This window comes from Protomyctophum bolini (assembly GCF_963924005.1).
Source record: "Protomyctophum bolini genome assembly, chromosome: 17".
Classification (NCBI taxonomy): domain Eukaryota; kingdom Metazoa; phylum Chordata; class Actinopteri; order Myctophiformes; family Myctophidae; genus Protomyctophum; species Protomyctophum bolini.
This window is the reverse complement of record NC_137878.1, coordinates 12,903,448-12,931,223: the sequence shown is the minus strand read 5'-3', so window position 1 is coordinate 12,931,223 and position 27,776 is coordinate 12,903,448. Positions and strand designations below refer to the sequence as shown.

The 27,776-nt window shown below is 44.1% G+C and overlaps 1 protein-coding gene across 1 annotated transcript in view; it reads left to right on the top strand.

Moving 5' to 3' along the window:
• The window catches only part of trappc9 (trafficking protein particle complex subunit 9), a 285,531-nt gene that overhangs the window by 118,732 nt on the left and 139,023 nt on the right, over positions 1-27,776 (top strand). The window contains exon 19 of the mRNA XM_080787679.1: positions 25,194-25,336. Coding sequence (XP_080643805.1) covers positions 25,194-25,336 — 143 coding nt within the window. The remainder of the gene's footprint in view (positions 1-25,193; positions 25,337-27,776) is intronic.

Genomic DNA, 27,776 nt, shown 5'->3' with positions numbered 1-27,776 from the left:
TTTTTTTATTTTGAGGTCAGGCCTAAATGGGTTAAGGTGCGAGTAAAAAAATGACGTGGTCGCACCAATGCTATTTGGGGGGGGGGAAGAGGTGCTTCCCCGTTCCATTGATAAAGACATTGGACGTTCGCCTGACGTTAATCCGGTGTTGACCGAGCCTGTGTTGTGGAACAGCCACTACAAACGTCTCGCCTGACAGTGTCGCTACATCGAAATAGTGGTCTTTCGAAGAGGAGCATTTAAGCGGCCCCTTGTTCTCTCTCTCTCTGAGGTGGAGTTTTTCTTTTGGTTTATTTACAATGGTGGTGCACGCATAGTGGTTATTGTGGAAACCAGAAGTGGAGTTTAAATGTAGGGTAGACATACAAGTGAATGAACTGAACTGAACTGCATTTCATTTTCAATATAAAACCTTAAACGGACTGTGTGTGGAGTATTGACTTTATTGACTTTTAGTGACTTTGCGTTGGGTTGAAATCCACAGTGTTTGGAAGTATTTATATATTTTGACTGAGTTAAACCAGGTAGGTTGCTGTTTCTTACACTGTGACCTTTGTTTTTTTTATGCTTCAAAGCTTTAATGGTGGAAATCGCTACATAAATTAATATTTATGTGGGGGCATGATAAGGTCATGTATTAATACCACACTATACAAAGAAGAAGATGGTGCTACCTAATTTGCGGTGGCACGACCAACTGAAAAGGTTGGTGGCACCAATGATACCTGTGAAAAGGTTAGGCTGGAGCCCTTAGACTAGAGTATATAGGAATAGAGACGGCACCCGAGTTCTCCTCCCATCCACTTGCATTAAGTTGCTCAAAAGCGCACTCTGTTCCTCCCGGGTAGGAACAGAGTGCATTCTGGGATGGATTGGACCCAAACACATGAACGCGCTGGCCGTTGACTATCATTGCACGCGTTCACGTGCGTTCACGTATGAAACAGCGTTTACGTGTCATCATGAACGTGCGCAATGATAGTCAACGGACAGCGCATTCATGTGTTTGGGCCCACGCTGCAATACCAAATTCGGCCACTATGTCCATTTCGCCTCAGGGTTTCCTCCGGATGCCGTCTCTATTCATATATACTCTAAGGTGGAGCCCTGGACTCATTACATTTGTGGATCCGTTTGGTTCCAGTTGTACACCCTTGTAGCTAAATGAACACTGAGGATTACAGTGAGGACCGTTTGAGAGAAAGACATTCAAATGGTGGTCAGGTGCCCTAATGCATATCAAACTGGAGGTCCTTGAAATGAAAAGAATGACTGCCTTGAGGGACCCCTGCTGATTACTTTGGACAGACGGAAGACATGTAACAGGACTCTTACGGTAATCATGTTATTTTAGTAGAGAGCAATGTAATACAAGGCAAACATGCCACTCTGCTCACATTATACACTCACAGAGCCACTGAAGCTACTTGCACCGATTGGTTCATCATCCGTTCTTCCTCTCCGGCGCAAAATCCTATGTAAGCAATTTCCTAATGATAAAAAGGCATCTCTCTGTGGCCAGAGAGAGAGAGAGAGAGAGAGAGAGAGAGAGGCAGAACAGAGCATCTGCGGTTCTAATCAAATCCAGTGGAGGCACAGGCGACACAGCCGCCCGCCGCCCCGCCTGCTATTTTTAGCTCCACGTCTCAGCCGATGTGAGCTCAGCTCCACTCGCACATTCAGATCACAGCCCCCGATAGAGGTATTTATAGCTGCCGCTGTGGCCAACCAGAGTGTGAAAGTCCTCATGAACGAATGGATGGTTTTCCATTCTCTGGGTTGGAAATACATTCAAGTTCCGTGTATAAACCCATCCCGCCCGCCCACCCCTCCACTCACTTTGCTTGTTTAACATTAGCATTACCATTAGTATTGTTTTCTATACCACTTTGGTTGTTGTGCCAATTCCCAATTCCCAATTCCCTGTGTTGTATTCTCTTAGTGCCTTGTCACTGCTAGTGCTAACTAAACACATCTGCTCCGGGTGCTACTTTTCACCTGACAGTGAGGTACCCTGGAAACCAGACAAATCTGCAAATAAATAGCCCTCAACAGATTTGTTCTGGCCCCGCTCAATTGTGATTTGATTTCCTGCCCGTACTGCGAATATGTGGCGGGTTTATCACCAGAGGCATGTTTGTTTTAATTCTCCCCTTGGAAATGCAGCTTCCACAAAGAGAGGCCACGCCAGGCTAACAGTTGAGGAGTTTCATTGGGAGGATGTAATGCAGTGGTTCTAAACTTTTTAACTAAAAAGAGAGAGATTTGATGTCTCCCCGGGACCCGAACTAGTGAAAATAAATCAATAAATCTACAAGCTCACAAGTCATCACACCATGACGTGTTGTGACCTTGTAGATCGGCTTTTAACAACAATAGTGGCACTGTATTAGCCGGTGGAGAACATAAACACACACACACACACACACACACACACACACACACACACACACACACACACACACACACACACACACACACACACACAGCAGTGACAGCACCACACAGAGGGCAGACTTTTGCTGAGTCACCTGTATTTTGAAGTTAAGCTTTGATGATAGCGAGTAGTGACTCTTGCTGTTTGAAACTCACATCTAACAGCTCTCTCATAGCTCCAGTGCTCTGTTCACCCTGCACCTGCCATCTGACGCACTGTAATACAACGTCTGTTGGCCAGAAACCTTGTACCTTGTATCTAATTTTTGTTCCGTTTTTTTCCTTCCTTTTCCCCCGTGCTTCGTTGTACAACAAAATAGCTGACCCACAAGCTCACTAAATCGACTATGTTCTCTATTCAAAAAGAAAAAAGATACCGTCAATATTAACGTGAAAGTTGTTAAAGTTGTTTATCCTTTAAGCAGGTAGGCTCTATTGGCTCAATAATAAAAATGTTAGCACTTCAAAATCTGGGCTAGATTTCCCCTTTTTGGATTATACATAATAATAATAACAATAACAACTAGAAAATAATCGCTGTAAGCAGCGATAAGGCAGGACCCAGCAGGAAGTCAATAATCAATAAGAATAATATGCCTTTGATAATACTAATTAAAAATATCCCACATAATTCCAAAAAATAGTTTGTAGATCAGCTAGCTTATTTTGCTGCTTTTGTGCAACACTTATTATGATGACGCCTAAAATAGGTGAAATAGATGAAATCCTGCTGAATGACATGACTTTATTAGAATGTCTGCTGTTCACCATGCTTGTAGTAAAAACTAAGGCCATGACAACAACAGAAAAGTAGTGAAATCTCATTATGTCTGCATGTTTGATGGTTGGGGGTTCAGTTCCATTTGGATGATTTGAGAGGCAGCTCACAGATGTCTTGGCAGTTGAAGACTCGGCCTTATTTAACATAACTGTCTCCACTGAGTCATCAGGGGGACAAGTGGACTTAAACATACCATCCGTCCTCAACGGTTGGACTGTGTGTGTGTGTGTGTGTGTGTGTGTGTGTGTGTGTGTGTGTGTGTGTGTGTGTGTGTGTGTGCGTGTGTGAAATTGAGAAATTGACATTGTGCAGGACAGTCTTCCTGGTCCGCAAAAGAGACATGGTTGTTTTAAGGTTAACTCATTTACCGCCAACACCCCCGTCTGGTGTGTGAATTGTGTACTCCAGGACCGCCAGCCAGTCATTTTATATTGGAAACTGAGAGTCAGGAAGTGAATTACCGCTATGTAGCAGGTCCTGCGAATGTTATTCCATTCACCCAAAACATACGGTACCATTTTGTAACCGTCAAAAGGCATGCGTACAGAGACACAGGGCTGTATTTTGCGTGCCTTAAGTACCAGGTCTTATTCCCTAACTTGAGTAAACTAAAGACCTGGAGGCGTGACCAATGCTCTTTGGCCACTCACAATAGGCAAATGGCAATGATCACGCCTCCAGGTCTTTAGTTTACTCAAGTTAGGGAATAAGACCTGGTACTTAAGACACGCAAAATACAGCCCTGAGTCTTATATCCCGCACCCGGGTTTAGTCTAAGCCTCTAAGGGACAGAGACAGCAGGGAAGGAAGGGGACTCGGGAGGGGAGCTACAGTAGTAGAAGTGCGTTCAATTTGAATGCTCCCACAGCAAAGCATGATGAAGAAATCTTTCAGTGGAGTACATTTACTCAAGTATTGTACTTTCAACCCTAGCTATATGTAACTTTTTTCATGAATAAAATGTAACTTTGTCCAATCTGTATGGTAGGATATGTTAATACAATATAACTTACAGATTGTGTGAAAGATTTAGAAGATTCAATGTATCCCCTGAGCAAGCAGTCTATTAGCTCAATGGTGAAAATGTAATAATCAGTACACAGGTTTTCTTGATACTACTTCTACTCTATACTTCATGTCAGCAAATATTGTACTTTTTACTTATTTGACAGCTTTAGTTACTAGTTTCTTTGCAGATTTAGATCAATGATTTATTGATTGATGCTCTTCATAGGCACTGAGCTGTCGGGCAAACATATATACAGCATATCCCTCATGAAATAAAGCACGTGAGAATCCTATACTAGTGAGGACATCAACCTCTTGGGATGCTACACACACACACACACACAGACCTCAAACCCTTAGATCTCCATATATGGAGCTGACCTGTTCTGACATACATTTAAGTTGATCCTTCCCCATCCATCCTTCCTGTTCGATGCCCTGAGGGTGCTTCTCGCCCCCTCGGGGCGTCTTACATGGTATAAATGTAACGGCTTACTCTTCGCAATGATGGGTCTAGCAGGAATGATACCTTTCTGAATCAGCCCGGTGCAGAACGGGGGTACACGCAAAAACATGAGAATAGATTTTGCAGAGGGTTTCCCAGATTGGTACATAATGAGGTTCATTAGACCGAAATTGAAGAAGCCAAAAGAGCTAAGTATGTATAGATGTAGCAGATTGGCTCAATCACAACCTCAGCCTACAAAGTCTCCCCGATCATAGGTGCTGGAGACCCGGGTTCGAATCCCGAGCGTTACAGAGAGCTGGTGGTGGAGTGTAGTCGAAGTTATGGCTGCCGCGGATTCGCTGGCCACGGAGTCACTGCATCAAACCCTCAAACTCCTTGTGCAAAAGAGCCATCAAAAACATGAGAGGGACACACGCACACACGCACACACACACACACACACACACACACACACACACACACACACACACACACACACACACACCTATATCCGTTACTGCCTAGCTGGCCAGAAATGATGTCCCGAGGCCTCTCAAAGAGCTTTTGCATTCTCCCTCCCTAATCACCTCTCATGTAAAATGCAGACTTTTCTCGGCGCTCCTGGGCAGCTCTTTATGAGCTTCTCGGCTAGACGGGCACATTGAGAGAGGGAGAGAATGCGCCTTGTTTTCCTTCTGGCACTTTGTGATTCAGGGACATGCTGTGCTTTCTCAGGCTTGGATATGATTAGAAGTGTCACTTGAATAGGTGTGTGAATTCACCCTTTTGTAGAGTTATTTTGTCATAACATGTGACATAACATGTGACATAATTTCACTATCAATAATGAATATACCCAATAACTGTGCTGTTTTCATCCTACGTTCATCGATTAACCTTGCTGGGTATTTATTTTCAGTTTTTTTTTTTTTTCATTTATACGAATTCATGATATATTGGTATGGTATCAAGTCAGATCGATGGATTAATCCATGATTGTTTGATGTCTTTTTTTATATCAACACTTGCACTGATCAAAAGTAGTTGATGTTATTACCCATCATCTTTAGAACCGTAACTGTTATAGCTTTGTTATTGTAGTCGAACTGCAAGTTTTAAGTAATGCTAATGCAATGGAGAGTTATAGTTTATACCAGCGGTGCTCAACCTTTTTTGAGCTCGGGACAATTTGCATAATCGTTGCTGCCGGGCAGAAAACTGTCCAAACTGTTTATTATTTTAACATTCTTAAATGGTGAAAATAGCCTAATCTACAAGTTCACAACGCAATACATGGCGACACTTTGCTCGGCTATTTTCACTCCTTTTGTGTGACGCTCACAAGGAGCACGATCTCCCTGCAACAATAGTATGGTATATACCGTATATATGTAGTATCTATAAGGAGGCATAGCACAGTTATTGCACACGATGTTATGTCAAAAAACTAATATTATTTGCACACATATCGTCCATTTTGGTTCCATGTATACACACTCCTGTAATGGTCCATTTGGACCTCCATCAAGCAACCCCGAAGGTCCCTCAACCCACTGAGGACCACAGCACTACTATACATTTTGGCCTAGCTCTGTTTCTGGTAATATGTGTATGTCCTCATGTGTGGAGTTTGCATGTTCTCCCCGTGTCCCCTAGGGTAGGTACCCCCCAAAAACATGCAGTAATTCTGGTCTCTAAACTACTTCCCCCATGGCCAGCCGGGGTGGCGCCTGATGGAGGGGAAAGGAACTGGTCGGAATAACGTGTTCCTTCCACGCGCTATACAGTACGTCCAGCCGGGGAAACTCTCCCCTGTCAGGTGAAAAGAAGCAGCTTGGACTCCTCATGCATATAAGGAAGCATGAGGTGAGTCCGCTGCCCCCCCCCCCCAGGTTGGCAGAGGAAGTGTAGCGCCCAGGATTACATTAGATAATTGACACTGGGTGAAAAAATGGGTTATAAAATTGTGGGATAAAACATTAAAAAAAAATATGTGTGTATGTCCATAGCAAAAATATATAATTTTGACACGGATGTCCACCACAAGCCGGCATGGTGATGAACCCTGCATGTTTGTGTGAGCTCAGTGGGTGAACATGGTAGACAATTACGTGTTTGATGCTTACTGGAGGTCAGTTCATGTGTGTAATCCGTTCAGCTAGCCAAGCGTGTCTGGAATATGCCTCCGTGTGCTATGAGACCATCCATCAGATCCACATCAACCGTGCCCATACATCGTCGCTCGTATCTGTCTAAAAATCTGATGCTTTTCAGTGGCAAAAATGTATAAAGCGCCTTTATCCAAAGCGCTCTACAATGTGCATTACATTCGCCCATTCACGCATGCACGCGTGTGTGTGTGTGTGTGTGTGTGTGTGTGTGTGTGCAGGTTAGACATGGCTGTCACGGGCATTGATGCCTTGAGTCAAACTGCTACCTTGTGTTATGTACCTGGCCTATAGGGGGTGCCAGGATACACAACAAAAAACAGGGGAGACGCAGTTTACCAAAGAAATATAATTAATTAATTAAACCAAAATAGTAAATGTAAGGAATAAATCATGATTGAACAGATGAAGTGTGGAGATCAGTAGTCAGTGGTGTAGTGCGTGTATGCATGAGTGAAATGTATGTGTGTGTGTGACTTGTTGTATATGTATTAACAGAAATGTTGAGAAGTGTGCAGGGTGGAGTGCAGGAGGCAAATGAAAGGAACAGATCTGGGGAAGGACTGGGGAAGCAGGCATTTATAGGGCGTCGACACCCGGGCCCAGGTGCGAGCCACCTAGGCTGATCATCATGATTAGCTCTGCTCCCCAATCCTATTGGACAGAGAACATACAAATGATTAGGAGAGCAAGACACATTATACACCTAACCAGACAACCTAAGAGTAACATATAACACACAATATAGGGAACCGTCACACTTGTCATTGTCATAGTGCTGACACACCCATCCACTCAGAAATACCACGCCCACGTCATCGTCCACAGTCCTGTGAGATATTTCATAATCGTCTCGTATGGAAGTCTGAGAAGACACTGCCAAGTGCACCAGTAAAACCTCCCTCGTACACTAGGTCTGTGTTACTTTAGCTCTCGTTGATATATTGTTTTATTAAATATATCCATAAATAACATAGGAAAATACGTAACATGCACAACTATAAAGGATTAAAAGCAGCTTTATAGAAATCGGTCTTCAGGAGTGATTTAAAACGAGGAACCGAGTCGGCAATTCTGATTTCTAGGGGCAGGGCATTCCACAGTAAGGGTGCACACTCCAGGGAGAGGTTGGAATCTAGGGTGACACCTACTGTAGGTTTCTAGCTGCGGTGTAATGTTCTGGCGTAGGGAACCAAGGTTGCTTTCTAAGCGCACTCTATCAGAAGGTGGGCCGAATATAAGGACTTAAGGGTTTTTATTTGGTTGAGTTGGAGAAAGTTATTGCCCATCCAAATTTGAATGTCGGAAAGGCAGGAGTGCAGTTTGGCTGCTGGCTGTTGCAATAGCAGTGAGGCCAAATACAACAACCCCACTTGTAGTTATATTGTACCCATTTAGGCCTGAGGCCGATTCTAAAAATCCAGCATCACATTTTTGTGACATCTTTTATTGATTTTTTATGTTTTCACATAAGGATGAAATGTAAATGTATACAGAAAGTGAGACAAACTAAAAGGTATAAATTAAAAGCACAGTACAGATACAGTGTCAATCTAGTCTACAACTGTGACACGTTGTGACTTGTGAGCCAATGCATTGTCTATTTTTATTTGTATTTTTTCTTAACAAAAGGAAAGATAATATTGTCACAACATTGAGATATTTCATCATCATATTGTGTCCACACACATACCATGTTGCCCAGCCCTAGCCGTGTGTGTGTGTGTGTGTGTGTGTGTGTGTGTGTGTGTGTGTGTGTGTGTGTGTGTGTGTGTGTGTGTGTGTGTGTGTGTGTGTGTGTGTGTGTGTGTGTGTGTGTGTGTGTGTGTGTGTGTGTGTGTGTGTGTGTGTGTGTGTGTGTGTGTGTGTGTGTGTGTGTGTGTGTGTGTGTGTGTGTGTGTGTGTGTGTGTGTGTGTGTGTGAGACTGTGTGCGTGCGCGTGTTTGAGTGTAACATGCCTTAGTGCCCATGTTGCCTGCCTGGGTCCCTCTGGGTTCTAAGCTCTGCTTCTCTCCCATCATTGAAGCTGAGTGACTCACATCCCCATGGTTGGCTGGCTGCTTTTATAGGAAACACCAGCACAGGCCAGGGGTTCAGTGAGACCACGCGCCCCCCCTCCCTGTTCCCAATGGTAAATGCTGTGGCACATTGCCACCGGTTACATAAATGTGCCGGCAGCTCATGTGCGAGGTAAACACAGGCCTGTGTCTGTGCTCACACACAAGTCAGGCCCCGTGGGTGGGTGGGTGTGTGTGTTTGTGTGTGCGCGTGCACGCGCGTGTGTGTGGGAGGCAATCATCTTCATCTATAGGGACAGATGCCACTCTGTCGCTTGACATGTTTGCCTTGTGCCACGGCCTCCGTCTCCCCTTTCAGCACCACATAATCAGACTGCATGCTGTCCAAGTCAATCCGTCAGCCCTGACTAAAATGCATGCCTTCATTAGGACTTTTTTTTAATACTCGAGTTAAATTTATTGTGCATATTTAGATCACTGATGAAGGCCAAAACACTTGAAGTCATCTTGAAGTGTATGGAAAGATAAACAAAATAGCGCCATCTAGTGTTAGCACCTCCCGGAGGTGGGGGCCTCCGGGAGGAGAACAACACCCCTCGCATTAGCTCACAGCCTTTAGCTATAGCAGTACAACCAGCTACATTTTCTCAGCGATGCGGTACAAACTCACAAATGAGTTACGATCGTCGGGTGCGCGGTGCTGGTGGGGACGGGGGCTCTCCATACTAGCCGGAGCAATGCTAAAAGCTAAACAGACCGATGGCGCGTTCAGATATGGAGTAAACGGTTGTCTCCGCATATGCGCGTACAGTATATGGCACAAAAAGGCAGGAGTCATTTGTTGTGGGATGGAAGGGATGCTAGCTTTAGAGTGAGTGTGTGTGTGTGTGTGAAGCTGCATCTCATTATGCAGATGAGATTGTAGTACATGGAGAGGGTGCTGGGGCCATGTCATGAGTGGGTGGATTATCATGGCCCTGCCTTTACAACCACCTGGGAGCACACGCTTTTAGCATTTTCTGCCCAAGCTGTGCTGTCACAAAGCCTGACTCTCCGTTCTCGTTCTGAGGTGAAGCTAGAAGCGATTGATGCATCACTGGTTCTCAGAGCGGGGAATGAAGAGCACTTTGTAACTGTTACAGTACAAACAATGTTATAGTGTGCCCTATTTTATCGTGCGTGCTTGCGTGCGTGTGTGCGAGCTCCTATTATCGAAACGCAGTCACTGCAGCAGATGCTAAAATAAGACAACAGGAGAGGACACAGACCTCAGCTAATTCTGTCTGCTGTCAGATCTGTGTCTTGCGTAGGCACAATGCACAAGTTGAATGTGAAAGGGCAGGTGGGGGTGGGTGGTGTGGCGTTGCATTGAAGCGGGTGGTCCAGATGGCTTGGATTTGTAACGGTGCAGGGGGGGGGGGCAAGTGACCAGGCGAGGAGGAAGCGGAGGCTATGTGTAACACATGACGGAGAATGACAGCATCACAGGATGACCGCTGTACGACCTGCAGGACCTCACCGGCCGTGTTCTCATGTTAAAGCCATTTAGACCTGACGTCGAAATTTACAGTTGGACCCCCACAATTTATATGTAATTGGCCGCAGGAGACCTCCCCAGAACCAAAGATTTGAGTTAAAAACGTTATTTTTCAATAATCGCAGACCTACAAGCTTGTAGAGCTTGTAGATTTCAACAGCTAAAGGATAACATAATGCTTAAAACACCAAAAGGTGGCTCAGCGGTCCAGCCACCTTGGCAGTGGTCCGTGGATTCGACTCCCGACAGCATTTACTGCATGTCACCCCTCATCAGCATACTGTCTGTCCCTCCATACAAAAAATATATATAAAATAAAGGCGAATGCCACAAAAAAAACATTAAAAAAAACACCAAAAGTGTTTCCCAATCGTATACAGAATGGGTTAATGCCCACACAAGTTATGAACTCACTCAGCCACTGTTTAAGATCCACTGGTTCAAACGACATTAGGAAGCAAGCCCAAATTAGCAACTACACTATGGAAACAACAAGCCCCAAAAAACGCAACCCGCAACTACCAATATTTGTGAGCGAAAAACTATCCCAAAGTCACTGCTCCTGCCCCTTCGCTCCTCCAGCCTATCTCTCTCTTTCAGAAGTTTAATTCTAATTGCCTGCTTGAAAGTGGGAGAGTGCTTCTATTTTTTGACACTTTGCATGGAAAATGTCAGTTCTGCCCTTATACCATATAATACTACTGTATGTTTTGTGCACACCGTTAACTTAAAGTGAAGTTAATAATTGGAACCTTTCCGCCGTCTGAAAACTATCCTAGCACTCCTCATTTCCTTGAATAACTTGTTTTAACTATTTAACTATTTTTCTTTGATAGACACTAATTGCACATGTTGGTTACTTACTTGTTGTTCAGAGGTTATGTATGTTATTTAGATATTTTACTGTTTACTTTAGATAGCATATTGTTTAGAGTTTTTAGACAGGCTATAGTTTTTAAGCTTCTAATAGTCTTGTGTATATAATTCTATAGACGTATGTAAGATCTCTAACTTCCATCTACATTCAGAGGCTATAGAACAGCAGAGGAACCAACGTCTACTGCTTCAAAACCAATCCTGGCACCGCAGTTGATTCTGTCGACTAATACCGTGATAAAAAAAATTGTCGACTATACTATACGTTTTTTCACCGATGAAAACGAAATGGAAACTAAATGAAAACTAAGCTATGATGACTAAAACGGTTGCCAATTTCGTCAACAAATAAAAACAAATGTTAGGAAGGGACTAGTGGACAAGATAAGTCATTTTACACATGCAGAAGATCTACTGATCTGCTGTCAAAATCAACACTGCGGCACCATCCCAAAATGAAGGATGGCCTAAAGTGTTTGCAGTATTGACCCTGCATATGTGCAATGCAGTTACATTTTTGAATGGTTTCCACCCAGTTGTAGCCTCTACATTTAATTTAGTTGCCACCAGTTGTAAAGTATTAACCCATTCAAACGTAGAAAGATCTGTTTATTTTTTTATTTTAGATATAGTGCGGCCAAATACATACAATTCTGGTCCTTGGCACGAAAAAAGTTTGAGAACCGTTGATTTTGTAGAATCGGCTTCAGGTCTTAATAGATCTACACATACTGTATGAATGCTAGACTATGGGTCCTGGGTACTTTGTAGGACTTCCAATCCTGACAATTTGTTGAAATATTTTAATATAATATTTTGAAAGCGAACGAATGTTCAACTGGAACAAAATACTAAACTCACACTTATTTTGGAGGTCCTTGACATGGAAAAGTTTGAGAACCACTGAAATGTTGTAAAATCAGCCTCAAGTCTTAATAGGTTAATCTGATCTCGTACTTTATTAAATCGCTCTAGATACGAGAATAAACCCTTAGATGTTTTACGACTGCACAGATTCCTGACCCACGGCCCCCTCTAGATCCCTCCAGATCTCTCATGGTCGTGACAGCTTCCGCCCACTCCTCTAAAAGGTCTTCTGACTCTTCTATTCTAATTGGCACATCACTGCCAGACCCCAACGCCTGAGTGGGCGAAGAGCGTGACATTATAAACACTGTGGCCAACAACATGTCAGGACCATCATTAACCCATTCAAAGTGGGACAGCATATATATATATATATATATATATAGATTAGGGGTGTGCTGAAATATCGATATTGCGATATATATACATCTGTATTTTTTTCAGTTGCAGATATCGTGATATATCGTTGATGAGATCTCTTGCAATATATCGGATATCGCAATAATCGCAATATATGGTGATATTGTCATTATCGAGGGCCTAATATTGCCACATCGTATCGTATCGTGAGGTACCCATATCGTCCCAACCCTTATATACTGTATATATATATAGTGAGAGAGAATTTAAGTGTTGCAACTACTTCTTTACTCAGCATCTTCTCTTCTAAACGGACCTGCTCCAAGCTGAGGGGGGTGCAGGGGGGTGGCTGTTTGGGAAAGGATGGATGGAGGTTGGCTGTTTGGAAAAGGATGGATGGATGGATTGACTCACTATGCATATTGAGCTTTATGAGCTACTTTCTTTTTTTTGCCTTTCCTTCTTCTTATAATAACTCCTCACCCCGGCTGTCAGCTGTGTCAGCTATTTTGGTCCACTGCTCGCAGCCACGTTGTTGCTGAGCTGTTTCTGTAATTTTACTAAAATTATTTGAAGATTATACTGCTTAGTTTACACTGTGGAAGAGTTTGATTGAGAAACTTTCTGCTTTCAACAGCCCCCCCCCCCCCAAACGCGTACACACGCACAGACACTCAGTTGCTCCTAACGAGCCAGGCAGAAAACGTGATTAAACAGAAATATATCCCTTGTCCACAAATACAAAAGAAAGTCGCTCTCAGAAGGCAAATAATATTAATGCAGAATACATATGGACTCATTCACTCATGTGCTCCTGGTGAACACTGCTTTCTTTCTGTGCCTTTTCAGAGGCCGGGGCGCGGGAAGCCAGATCTCTCTCCAGTTTATAACGAGCAGAAACACAAATAAATTCCACTCTTCTCCATTCAAGCCACATTATCCCAGTAGACAGCTTGACTTCTCATCCCCGGGAAGAACATTGTATGTCCCAAAACCGTTGCCTTTCTCAGAAAATGAAAAGCGAAGAAAATAACCGTGTTTCCCGATGGATCACATGCAGTTATTATCACAAGCTCTTGTTGACAGACCTAACCACATTCACATTAACTTAAATAGCAAAAGAATAGCAAGCTCACGATACATTGTAAGAGTGTAGATGTATCTTTTTTTTGCTACTTTTGTGTGACACTGTAGTATGAAGATGTAGCGCATTATTTTACAGCAAAAGGAAATACAAAAGAATAAAGAAAATAATGGAGCCACAAGGTTTCCACCGGACTGTGAGCGATTTGTATTTCACTTCCCGAGCCGTGCGGCCCAGGCCATCTCGCCGCTTTCTTCTTGCCACCGTCTCCTGGACAGTTGTCCGTTTGACTTATTCTCTCCCCCCCCCCCCCCCCCACGCGCGCGCGCGTTCGTCCGTGCCAGCTGGCCGCTGGCCGACTGGCATATTATAGCCGAGGTGAAGCGCTGCCTTCCACTGATTGGCAGGGAGACTGACAGCAAGCCACAGATATTGTGAAGTACTCTCTCTCTCTCTCCCTGATCTTGTTCCGAATGAACACGCTGCTTCAAAATGCCCCCTCGCCATCGCATCGCGTCGCAACGTATCTCTGTCGCATGCAGCTCGGGCAGAGACTGCCAGAAGTCCAACGGGGAAGTGAATTTAGCTTCCTCGGGGGGCTGGCGCTGGCGGTGTCGCTTTGCTCGCCTGGCACTTTGGTGGATGCCCTGAAAGCGGGGGTCAGGAGCTCGTTTTAAGGACAATTAGGCACACAGGCTTCCTCCATGTCTGCACCGTTAACCACGTAACCACTCAAACGCCTCCGTTCTTTGTGAAACGGACCTGTGGTGCTTTGCAGTGTTTTGAGCTTATAATAATAACCCTGTAATATGTAGGGCTTAACCACTTGCAATTAACCACCTGCAATTTCCAAATATGTAGGACCTATTTAATTAAAACATACGGTATGGAAATTGCAGATCTGTAAGCTCACAGCATGACGCGTCGTCATGCAATGCGCTCTGGCCTCATTGGTCTTTTGCATTTGTCTTGTGTTGAGTTGTCCTCACTTGATTGTCAATTGCTTTGAGGAATTTCATTGTTGTTATTCCGTTCTGAATTTTGAATTTGAATCTTGTAAATCAATATTACTCTTAACACCCACCCTTGTCACCATGACCCTTGTCATAATTACCCTTTGATAGCCGCGGGTCTTCGCTGTATATCAAAATCCACCGGCAGAATCCAAACACATACCTCTACTGCGCCCAGGTTGCTAGGCAGGTTGCTATGTCCCTCCAGGCACAAGGCGAAATGCGCGCACACCCCATTGGAGTCCACTCATTATGATTTCTTTCCTGCCTGTTTTCTCGGGGGAAAATACTCAAATCCGGCTTGTTGTCAAATCCGTCCGGCGTTCAGATGAGAATAGTGATTCCTTGATCCCATTGTGGCCGAAATATTACCGTTTCTGGCGAAAGATCAACAACATGGCCAGCTGCTAAGACTACAATGTGGGTTTCGTCTTTTTGAAGCGTGTGACACACGTTAAAGATGGAGTGCAGTGGGGTTTTTTTTCCCCATCCTAAAACATGATCAGCAGGTATATATTTACTATGAGGAGTGTACATTATTGGTTAAAATGGTTTTCATGTGGACATGCCCACCAGTTCATTAATTAGGTGGGTGGTGATGAGTGGTGATCCACCTGAACTGAAGCCGCACCCACAGCTGTTGTTGTATGATGGGGGAGGGGTTAGGGGAGGGGATGATATTGTGATATCACTATATCACTGTTTTTTTCATGGGCACGTTTGACTGTCAAGTTTTCAGCCTCCAGGAAGAAACCCCTGAAAATAATAATACAAAAATCATGGTACTCCATCTATAAGCCCTTTATAATTTTTTCCATGAAAAATTGCAAAATAATTATTGATCCACATGCTGTAGCAGATCTACAAGCTTAATGCAGCCTAATAGCCTTACAAACCTAATAAATGAAAATTAAATTTGGACAAATCAGGACAATTTGGGATATGTTTTGCCTTTCATGAATGCCTGGAATAGCGGTGCAATGTTGAGGCCGGTTGAAGTGCAGTGTGATCCTTTTCTCTCTGTTCCTCACTCAACCACCTGTCTTCTCATAGCGTCTGTGGAAACAGGAGAACGTGTGATGAAGTCAGATCATGGAGTAGGAGAGTCATGCCCCGGGATGAGGTTCTGTTATCGAGATGTACGGTAGCATTTTTCCTTCTTTATTGAGGGTGGAAAAAAACCTTTGTTTTGAATACACCAGAGAAATAGCTTCTGCAAAAAAGTGTCCTCTCCTTAATCGGTTGCCTTACGCCGCTCCAAATTGGCCCTCTGCAGAAAGAAAATTACATTCCACACAGCAGTTGCCTTTCTGCCCCGGCTTCCGACGAGAATCGTGCGGTGAAATTGTATTTGCCAGCCGCGGTTATCATGGCACAATAAAGCCTGACAGTTCTAATGGCTCTCAGTGTCTGCGACAGGTCTGTCTCTTTCCCCTATACCGACACACAATAGTGAAGCCTTGTGTTTGTCTGGGAGGAAAATGGCAAAAGAGGGAAAACAAAGAAAGGTGAGTTAAGTGTTAACCAACCTCCCTCCTTCGCATGCTCTCTCTCTCTCTCTCTCTCTCTCTCTCGCGCGCGCACAGCCTGTGACAGTCGGGCAACTCGGATATTCTATACCAGTGGTCTTCAATGTTTTTCAGGCCAAGGGACCCCATGGCTGAGACAGGGGCACAGCAGGGACCCCCAATAGACATTGTATACAATTTTGTTGCAGATTAAATAGATGGCTTCATATACAGTATGTTTGACATCATGTGTTGCTTCCACGTGATCGTTTCTATTATTGTGTTCGATTCATGTCCATGTGTGCATTGTCAGACATTTAACCACTTAAACCCTTAATACTATTTAAACTTTACCTTCGGCTCTTTGCATGGCCCACTTTACACCAACCCTCTTTGCCAAAAATAGACAATATACATTCTACAAGCTCACAACGTGATGTTTTGTGATCTTAGTTCGGCTATTTTCGTTAAATGTTACTCTCAGGATAGGGATGCTCATGGGATCAAGTGATTCATTAATCACTTGCCATCATACATCATCTTAACCCATTCAGGGCGGGAACCACTTTTGATGTTTTAAGCATTATGTTATACTTTAGCAAAAAAAAAATGGGATTCTCACGGCCCTGGATTTCATGAAAGACGATGGAACAGATCTGCCAAAACTGCTAAAATAGCATAACTCTTGCAGAAACGACGCCCTTTTAGACTGGAACTGACCTATGCTTTCTATGTCATATAGGCAGCTCCCGGCGGACCCCACCGGGGGAAACTGGACGCAGCTGTGCGACATGAGACTAATTCATTAGAGTAAGAGAGAGAGGTGTGTGTGTGTGTGTGTGTGTGTGTGTGTGTGTGTGTGTGTGTGTGTGTGTGTGTGTGTGTGTGTGTGTGTGTGTGTGTGTGTGTGTGTGTGTGTGTGTGTGTGTGTGTGTGTGTGTGTGTGTGTGTGTGTGTGTGTGTGTGTGTGTGTGTGTGTGTCAATTTAACAAAGGTGCAGACGATCAGAAATCCGCAGAGAGTGAGCGCTATACTGTATGCCGAAATTGAAGTGGACTCGGCCCCAGACTTTTTTTTTCCTCCCTGGAAATAAAAACGTCTGGGTTAATAATAATAATAATAATACTACAACAGTGTGTGCACTGACAGCATTGCAGCATAATATAGGGACTCTTATCTGAGCTGAGAACGCCCGTGAGAAGAGAGAGAGAGAGAGAGATCAGGAGCCCACACAACATGTCTGGTGATTTCCAGCGTTTCACCCTCATGTCATCATCCCACATGATAACCCTTCACCACCAGCAGGTATAGTACAGTATACCTACAGTACGCTAATACTGTCTACACAACCACCATTGTGTTTTTTATTATGGGAGTCGGCATGCCGCGAGGCTTGTCGTCTTTGGACAATCAGCCTACTCAACTGCTTTAGTGTGTGTGTGTGTGTGTGTGTGTGTGTGTGTGTGTGTGTGTGTGTGTGTGTGTGTGCACACACCCACCGGTGCGGTCAGGGTCTCGTAGACATACGGTACGTGATCAGCCTCGACAAGCCCAGTACGGTCTCTTATGATGGTGAAGCGGAGGTGCAGTTTGTGATAACCAGGGCAGCATGCTTTTTGTTAACATTTGAAAGTAGTGGTTTGGAGGAGAGACGGTCATATATATATATTTAAAAAAATAACACATTTTGGGCGGGAACCCCTTTTGGTGTTTCAAGCATTATGTTATACTTTAGCTATTGGAAAATAGCAGATCTACAAGCTCATAGCGCAGGCACTCTGTGCCGCGCTATGAGCTTGTAGATGAGCAAAACATTTTTAATCGTGAAAATGTGCCTCAAATCATTTAATATATATATTATTACAGAGTGAACATTTTAACTCAAATCTTTGCTTCTGGGGATGCCCCTCGAACAACATATTTTCAGATGGGGGCGGAGGCCAATCACAGTTTTTGGGGTCCTTGACATGAAATATTGAGAACCACTGATAGAGAAACTTTTTTTTAATTTCGACGTAAGGCCTAAACGGGTTAAATGAACCACTACATCATCCGGAGGTAAAACCAGCATTTACTGGCAAGAAAAATGACGTGACCCGAGGGCATTTTCTGTAATTTGCACGAGTGGAAGTATGTCTCCTGCTCTTCCACTTAATTGGATCAACGGTGCATCCCTGATGGGTCATTATTGCGTTGCCGACATGGAGAAAACCGCTTTTTAAGTATGAGCTCTATCTTGGTATAGTCTTGTGAGAAGCCATGTGGCTCATGCCATAATCTCTCACTGTAGCAGGGGGTGGTCAGGAGCAGTGTTAGTTTTGACAACAGTCTTGGTCTCTTGAAACACAATTCTGTTACGTCATAATGTCATTTTAATCACCTGATATATTTTAGTTTTAGTTTTATCGCCTGCAATAACGAGCTGTGTCAGACATGTATCGCGATGCCAGGACATTCACAAAGCTTTCCCTGCATTTCACAAAACATTCATCTCCTCTCCGTGTCTCTTGTTCGCTTGTCAGTTGTCTGCGTGATTGACAGCGTGTCTGTTCAGCATTTGACAAAGTGGTGCAAATATAAGCAGGTGACACGACTGGCCTGATCCCAACCCCAACTCTATATCCCGTCCTCGGCTAAACCGTGGTTAGCATCAAGGCTTAACCCATCTCGTAACCTGTGTCCGTATCGCACCCTGACGTTCACCATTATAACGTCCTGATTGTGTATTTCACGGAGAGATTTACTGTTGCCTGTTGGAGGATCTTTCCTTTGTGATACTGCAGGTGCGTCGGCACAGGATTTGTAGATGGATATCTAGATTCTTTCGCCATCGCCTTGATCTCTTTTTACTGGGATCTTTCTATAGTCACAGTTAATAATAGAAGGCTGAAGTTGAAATCGGGGAAGTTGAAATCGCAATAATGTTTCCACACAAAGCCATGGTTATTACCTCTGGCCAGTCTAGATAAATAAATAAGATACATCAGCCATTATCATTCTGACAGTGTTACTGAACGTCTACCATTATCTTTATTTGTGTGGTGTGCGTTTGAACGTTGTGTGAATCAAATTGTTCTGCGTGGAAGACACACACTCAAATTCTCAGTGTGCGTTTAACTAGGAAGAGTTGTACCATTGCAAGCAGGCGCACCGTGTGTGCAGACAGAGCACTGCATGGGGGTATTCTTAGCCTCTGTGTTGTCGCTGCTCTATTCTGCTCATGCTCGCCTCATTACAGCCTGGGCTATTTTTAGGACCACTGTGATTGAAACAGAGTCCCTGCGGGAGCTGGAGAGAGAGAGAGTGGGAGAGAGAGAGGGAGAGAGAGAGAGAGAGAGCTGGACAGAGAGGAGGAGAGAAGGACTGAGGAGCGACTGACTCTCATGGGGTCAGGTTTAGCTTCCGTCTGGAGGGGAGCTGCCTGCCTGCCTGCCGGGGGGAGAAAGGAGCCGGTTGTTGCTGCTGCTGTGTCCTATAGACAAGCTCCTTGCCTCAGGAGGACACACTGTTGTGGCCATTACTACAACAACAGCTAAGCCCCCCCTCCCCCCCAAGCCCCACAGCTGAATTTAATTTAAAGATCCGAAGTAAAGCAAGGATTGTGTGTGTGTGTGTGTGTGTGTGTGTGTGTGTGTGTGAGTGTGTGTGTGTGTGTGTGTGTGTACGCGTGCATGCGTGAGTGTGTGTGTACGCGTGCATGCGTGAGTGTGTGTGTGTGAGGATGGGAATAATAGACACACACATGCATTGTGGAGAGATGGACCTTTTTGATCCAGAGGGAAAGTCAGTTGCCATAGTAGCGCTGCAGGAAAAAATAATATAATTATATATATATATATATATATATATATATATATATATATATATATATATATATATATATACATACATACATACACATATAGACCTTGGTAAGAGGTAACCAACTCAGCCCAGTCGGACCAATCAGCAGCAGCTACGGGCGGGATCTTGGCAAGACCGGGTGTGAGGCCATGTAGTGCCTGTATTGTATTTCCACAAACATCACAAGCAATAACATCAGTTATTTCTCAACTGGACAATAGAGGGTATGCACGTGACATCATCATCATACCTACGCTTATTACTGACAGCCCATACATCCAAACAGAAAAGTCCTATCTGATTGCAATGTTAACACAATCGGCGCAATATGATTGGTTTGAGTTTGCACTGCCAGACGGTGATAGACAGACAGTCCCATCCAATCACCTGCCAAGTAGCTTGAAAAAGCTAACTTGGGCTAACGAGATCCCAGATGGAGGTTGTGAAACACAGTGTGCAGCAAGCTTCTTCCATCATGATGGAATCCTGTTAGGAGCGATAAAACACACAGATAAAACCCCTAGGGCTAACGCAGAAAATGACCAAGCAACATACACAACCTAAAACCATATATCTTCCCTGAGGGGGGGAGGGGGGGGGGGTTATATGGTGGCTGACCAATCAAAAGTTGCAAAAGTAACTGGCTCCTGTCGCCTCTCTGTGTAACTCTCCTGAGGCTTACAGCTCAACATAAACCCCTTGAAGACCCGAACAGGAGCCCTCGTACGTACAAGGTTTCTTCGACTATGCATGCACCTCTTGGTACCACAGCACCTCAAAGGCCTTTAAAACAAGGCTCCAGACTTCCCAAAACAAACTGGTCTGGCTACTAATTGGCCTCACTCCCCGAACCCACCTCACCCCTGCCCACTTTGACAGGCTGGAATGGCTTAGGGTTGACGACAGAGTACAGCATCTTGCAATGGGTCTGGTCCACAAGATTCGATACACCACCAAGATACCCATAATGTACCTGTCTAAATGCTTCCTTAATGTCAACACCCACAACCCCAGAGGGAGTTCAACAAACCATGTGCAACCCAGATTAGGCACAAACAAGGGACTAAATTAAATTTGCTCCTATGCCACCAAAATGTGGAACGCCCTACCAACAGTCATTAACACTTTGACTTCTATTCACGAGTTGCTCAAGTTAATTCATTATAGAACACTTTCCCTGCGATTTGAGAGTTGCCCGAGTTATGTTTTCATTGTTTAATCCACCTTCTAATCGATTTTAAGTCATACAGGCTATCCACCGGACAGAATGGGATATGAGACGCACTTTGATGACGTCATTGCAAAAAGATCGCTCCGGTGTGCAAAGGGTTATGGGAAATTGAGTCCCCATTGTTTACCGTCCAGCCTGTTGTTGTGGTCGGCACTTTGGAATATGTTTGAGTGGTGCAACCACTCCAAGGAACAGCTATGTCCTAACCTGTGTTGGACTATGTTACTATGTCCCAATGTTTAGAGTACCAATAGGGGCAAAAGTGGCGCTGTTGTGCCAGAAACAGAGAGAGAGATATAGTGTTGCACTGTTGCCTGCTAATTACAAAGAGAGAGAGAGAGAGACAGGGGGAGAGGGGAGTTGCACCTGATTTTTCAACACAACAAGCGATTACACCGTTTTAAAGGTAACTTTAAAGGTAACTTTGTTCAAAGGTAACTTTAAACATAGGCAGTCTAGCCTGAAAGACGGCTGTAAATTGTCGGCATTCAACCTGTTGAAGACATGCAAATCCCTTGACTCCTTCAAAATCGCTCTCAAAGGGCACCTACTGACGGCTTCAATTCGAAACTGGCCCCCGTAAAATCTGAATCCCCCACCCACCACTTTTTCCCCTCACTGTATATGTTTTTTTCCCCCCTTTTTACGATTTCCTTTTTTTTTGGATATAGTAGTGTATATCTTTACATCTCTAAATGTTATGATGAATTGAACATGGTGGACCCTATTGAAAACAAGTGTAATGCTTTAAGGTGTCGTCCACAGCTAACAGTCTTGTATTGAGTTGTGCTTGAAATGTACTGTAATTCTCCAAAACTGTTAATAAATTCTTCAATCAATCAATCAATCAATACAGCTTCAGCTGCGGAGCACAGCAAAGATTAGAAGGAATCAACCATGTTCAAATGGACCAAACTCGGCTGCCAAACAGCGTTCCAGCGGCTCATGCTGTCGGTGACTTGTGCTGCCGCGTATTTCCTCAGGAAAGACGATGCAATACTGTACTTATACCACTAGTCATTCTGCCAAGACAGTGGTTCTTAAGCTGCTTAGATTCAACTCTGTACGACTGGAACCGGACGGTTCCAGTCGGTTTAAATCCAGGCACTCTCAAAGTTAGACCTGTAAGAGTTCATTTGGAACCCCCCTCAAGGAAGAGTCCCCGTGTCTGAGAACCACTGTTCTAAGACATTAAATGTCCACCATAATGAATCAAAGAAAATAAACTCAAAGTCATGGAAAGAATTGCATCTGTGGCGCAGAGGATTTATAATACTGCAACGTTAACGAGAATAGTAGCCTGTAGAGAAAACAAGAAGAGGCCTGCTTAAGATTGCCTAAGTGTTTAGGGTCTCGGCCAGAGAATGAGAGCTGTTAAGTCAGAGTCGATTCACATCAGATTTCTCCAGCCAACATGGAGTAGCTTTTGTGTCGTAGTCGGCACAAAATGTGTTATTTTGTGGCTACGTCTCTCCCCTTCAATTGTAAGCTGAATGACTCAACTACTGCACTTCCAGAGTAGTAGCGGGATGAATGAGAAACCGTGAATTGAAATGGAAAAACGAGAGAGAGAGGGAAATCATATATATATATATATATATATATATTCAGAAAGCATATCATTTTCCTTTAACCCTCCCTTTTCCCCAGCGTGCATTATAAACTAAAAGGCTAACTATCATTGAGTCATTCTGGGCTTGTGAGAATGTGATTGCAGTGGAACATTACAGCTGGTATAGGCAGCTGGGTGCTTGCAGCTCCGTGGGGGAATGTTTAGACTCATTACGAGACTGCAACGGGTCAATGCGTTGATGTGTGTTATTAAAATGTGTGCTTGACAGAAATCATTATGTACAGCTCTCCTCATCCTCCATCATGTACATTGTACAGTGCTGTATCGATGGTCTTATGCTATGTGTATATACTGTATGTAGATATAGTATTGTTATTTGTATGGTTCTCTTTGACGTGCTTATTCTAATGTAAGATTACACACATACACACGCACACACACACACGCACACGCACACGCACACGCACGCACACACACACATACACACTGTACTCCCCCCCCCCCCCCCTTCTGAAAAACAACAAAAACACATTTCGGTCATGCGACAATACAGTTGACTCTCCTCTCCTCCGGTGCTTTTAAGGTTGTAACAGAAATAAAATAAATAAACGGTGTCCCAGAAAGCCTATAGGAAGTGCCTCCATCAGCAACAATCCTATAACCTCCGGGGGAGATGATGGACGCTGTGCTGCGGCATCTCAGACCTCATCCCTTGGCCCTGTTTTAGCCTATCGCCTGAGTCAGCTGAATACCGTCGCTTCGCCTTAAACTGTCACTTTTCATTTCCCTTCACTATCCGTAGCCCACTTGAACTCCCCCCCGCACACACTCACACACACACACACACACACTCGCACGCACGCACGCACGCACGCACGCACGCACGCACGCACGCACGCAGTCACACACACTCACACACACACACACACACACACACACACACACACTCACACGCACGCACGCACGCACGCATGCGCACACACGCAGACATTCCCATCACCCAGCCACTCCCCGGGCTGATCTCAAATGTAAAATGGGTGGCCAACCAAGATCTGTCAAAACCTCTGGAGACAGTATAGCCAATAACATTGCAGGGGGAAAAAATACTTTAGGTCAGCTTGTGTGGTATAGCTGGCCTTACTTCAGTCATGTGAGTGTTAATCACCAACAAAAACTAGCTGTTTTTGGAGGGAAAAAAATCTAATATAAAAACAAAACAATTAAAGGTTTCATGGCATTAATCTTCATTTTAATTAATCTTCCCCACCCCCTCCCCACCCACTCAGATGGTCTTGCCATTTTTCATCCAACACGCCACAATAGCCATGGCCGCGTTGCTCATTCTTTTACCATAATGGCTTTTGCTGCATTGATCTTTTTTTCTTTTTTTTTTCTTTGCTGATGGGCAGCGGTGTACTGTCCGCGCGATTGTGTCCACTACACGGGAGGACTCCGCCTCCAAGCGTCACCTCCGACCCCAATCACACTCGCTCGCTCTTCCATGCACAGAGTGCTTTCAGACGCTGGTGGTGGAGGGCGTATAGCGTTTCATTTCGTTTAAGGTTTTTTTTATTTAATTTATATCATTTGTGGAGCAAAAGTCATGGCGTTAATACTTTGAAGTAGGTGGGGCGAACGGTTCTCGAGTTACGTGGATTACAGACGTACAGACGTACGTACACACACCTGCATGTAGGATCATACAGACGTCATCACATTAGCGACTGTTATTACACACGTCATTGTCTATTTACACCTTGCCAGAATATTATCATATATAAACATAGACTATGTATTTCCTTTAATGGCCTTATTTTTTGATTTCATGTCTGGCTGTGTTTTCTACAAAGTCATTAAAACTGAGCTTACCTGAACAATTCAAGTCAGAGTGTGCCGTTTTTAAGTAGTGGGCGTTTTTAATCTACCCCGTGAATGAATCTTTTTCTCTGGTGGACTATTTTTGGCTTGACTCGTTCAAATCAATCTGAGCTATAAATATGCATTCTGATGCAACTAAAAACCTTGCCAGGGAATAACCGCACACGGACAGTATCTCAAGAAAAGTTAGTCAAACAAATGTGACCAGATTTGACTTTCCAGCCTTTCACCAGAGGAGAAAAACTTCCCAAAATGAGCAGACCTCAAAACAACCTGTTCATGCTACAGTACTAACACTGCCTGTATACTGTTTATACAAGACCGTTATACAAGTCACTGTACTGTATAAGTATTCACAATGTATTTGTCTAAAAATAGTTGGGGGGGGGGGGGGGGGGGGGGAGTGGGTGGGAGAGGATGAGCAAGCTAAATGTATCTGTACATGTTTGCATTGTCTATCGTGTAACTGCACTGTTTTTGTATGTAATGTTTTGCCAAGGGGCTATCCTAATATTCTGCCCCCTCTCTGTCCTCTCTGTCCTTGTCCCCTTTGGTGTTGCTCAGACTCTGGAGGCTGTGCTGAACTTCAAGTATTCGGGCGGAGCCGGCAGAGTGGAGGGCTACTACAGGGACCTGTCTCTGGGCGTGCACGTGGACGTGGAGCCTTCAGTGTTCTTCACCAGGGTCAGCACCCTCCCGGCCACCAGGTACTATAGCATAATATAAACCCCGCGCAGAGGCGAGGGAGAGGGGGAATATATATATATACGACTCCATTTGCCACCCAGTTAAAGTTTAATGAGCATGTCAAAGCACGGACACGTTCTCTTGTGTTTGGAGCAGACTTTCTTTTGCTAAAGGCGTCCCTTGTTAAAAGTATTTCCTGATGGTCAGGAGTTGAATAACATCGTCTAGCGGCAGGCGGCCCACTCCCTCATTAGGGGCCCTGGAAACCGTCTTTTCTGTGACTCCACTGTTGCCAGAATGGGCCAGGCCATAGCAGAACAACGTCGGGTTGGCTTGAAGATATGTTCTTTTCGTGAGTTATACCAGGGTATGAATAGAATTAATTCTCCACTATACGACTTTTTTTTGTAGTGAATAAAGTGTGGTTCCCAAACTTTTTAGCTCGAGACCCAAAAGAGACATTTGATGTCTCCTCGGGACCCAAAGCGGTGAAAAATGCAGATCAACACAACGTGTGAGCTGACCCTGCCAAGAGCCCGGGCAGAGGACTTTTGTGTCGGTTCTGGACAACCGTGGGTCTGACTGACTCGACACCGGGCACTGCCCTTATATCGTGATGTCAGAAGTGATGTCAGCCGTATCCCTTTTTATACCCATATATGGAGTTCTTTGTCAGGCATGCCCAAACATGGAGTCTATGCAGTTGTCAGAATGATGTCAGAAGTCGGTGGGACGAACTCGTATTTAGGCATGCCCAAATATGGAGTCTGTCCCGGGCAGCGGCCTTGTGATGTCAGCTGTGGCCCGGGCAGCGGCCTTGTGATGTCAGCTATGGCCCAGGCAGAGGCCTTTTGTGGCGGTTCTGGACAATCGTGGGTGCGACCGACTCGACACCGGGCACTGCACTCCCTGTGGGGGTGTGGAACGCGTGTCGAATTTGAAGTAGGTTGGGCGAACAGTTCTCGAGTTACGTGTTACTATGTAAAGTTTATACGTATAAATTTCATTATATAGATATTCCACTGTTACTTTCTTAGCTTACGCATGTTTCATGATGAATGTTTTTATGTGATGTATTCCCATGCTTTTGTTCTTGCTTGATGTAAGTCGCTCTGGATTAAGAGCGTCTGCTAAATGCCTAAATTGTAAATTGTAAATTGTACGTGGATTATAGCCTCGGAAACCCAGACGTTTTTAGTTCCAGGGAGAAAAAAAAGTCTGCGTCCGAGTCCACTTCAATTTGGCATAGAGTAGCGCAAACGTCGATCACTCTCTGCTGATTTCTGATCGTCTGCACCTTTGTTAAATTGACGCACACCCGTACACACACACACACACACACACACACACACACACACACTCCTCTCTCTCTCTCTCTGTCGCTCTAATTAATTAGTCTCATGTCCAGCAGCTGCGCACAGTTTCTCCCGGCGGATCCTGCCGGGAGCTGCCTATGCCATAGAAAGCATAGGTGAGTACAGACGTACGTACACACACATGCATTTAGGATCATACAGACGTCATCACATTAGCGACCGTCATTACACACGTCATTGTCTATTTACACCTTGTCAGAATATTATCATATATAAACATAGACTATGTATTTCCTTTAATGGCCTTATTTTTAGATGTCATGTCTGGCTGTGTTTTCTACAAAGTCATTAAAACTGAGCTTACTTGAACAATTCAAGTCAGTATTGAATGTGCCGTTTATAAGTAGTGGGCGTTTTTAATCTAACCCGTGAATGAATCTTTTTCTCTGGTGGACTATTTTTGGCTTGACTCGTTCAAATCAATCTGAGCTATAAATATGCATTCTGATGCAACTAAAAACCTTGCCACGGAATAACCGCACACAGACAGTATCTCAAGAAAAGTTAGTCAAACAAATGTGACCAGATTTGACTGAGAGCCTGCCATCATTTAAATTCCAGCCTTTCACCATGAGGAGAAAAACTTCCCAAAATGAGTTAATATCACAGGCAGACTCTTCACATACTATGCATGTCTGAAATAAGTGTGCAATGTAAATATGAAATAAATGCTTAAACATGTAGCAGGTGTAATGTTAGAGTCCACAGAAGTGAACCTTTCAAGCCGGTTTTCTCTCGCTATTTCTCTGCAAGACATTACTCTATAAGCCATATCTCCAAAACTGGCGGGTCAAACGGAACAACCAATATGTCAATTTGAAGCTATGATTCCCTCATATGACATGAAATCCAATGGCAGTCCCTCAGTCAAATTTGGCCACGAATGGGCTTGAATTCCAGACAACCATCATGATCCTTGTAGCACTGTGCCAAGTGTCCTCTCAGTCTGGGTGGTAGAAGCTTTTATTTTTTAATTATTCTGTGGCATCATTTCTATCAAAATGAGTCGAAACTTTAGAGAGATGGCATTTCCACTGACAGGGTGAAGAAGTGAATGAAAATTATACACTCACTTTTCAACTGA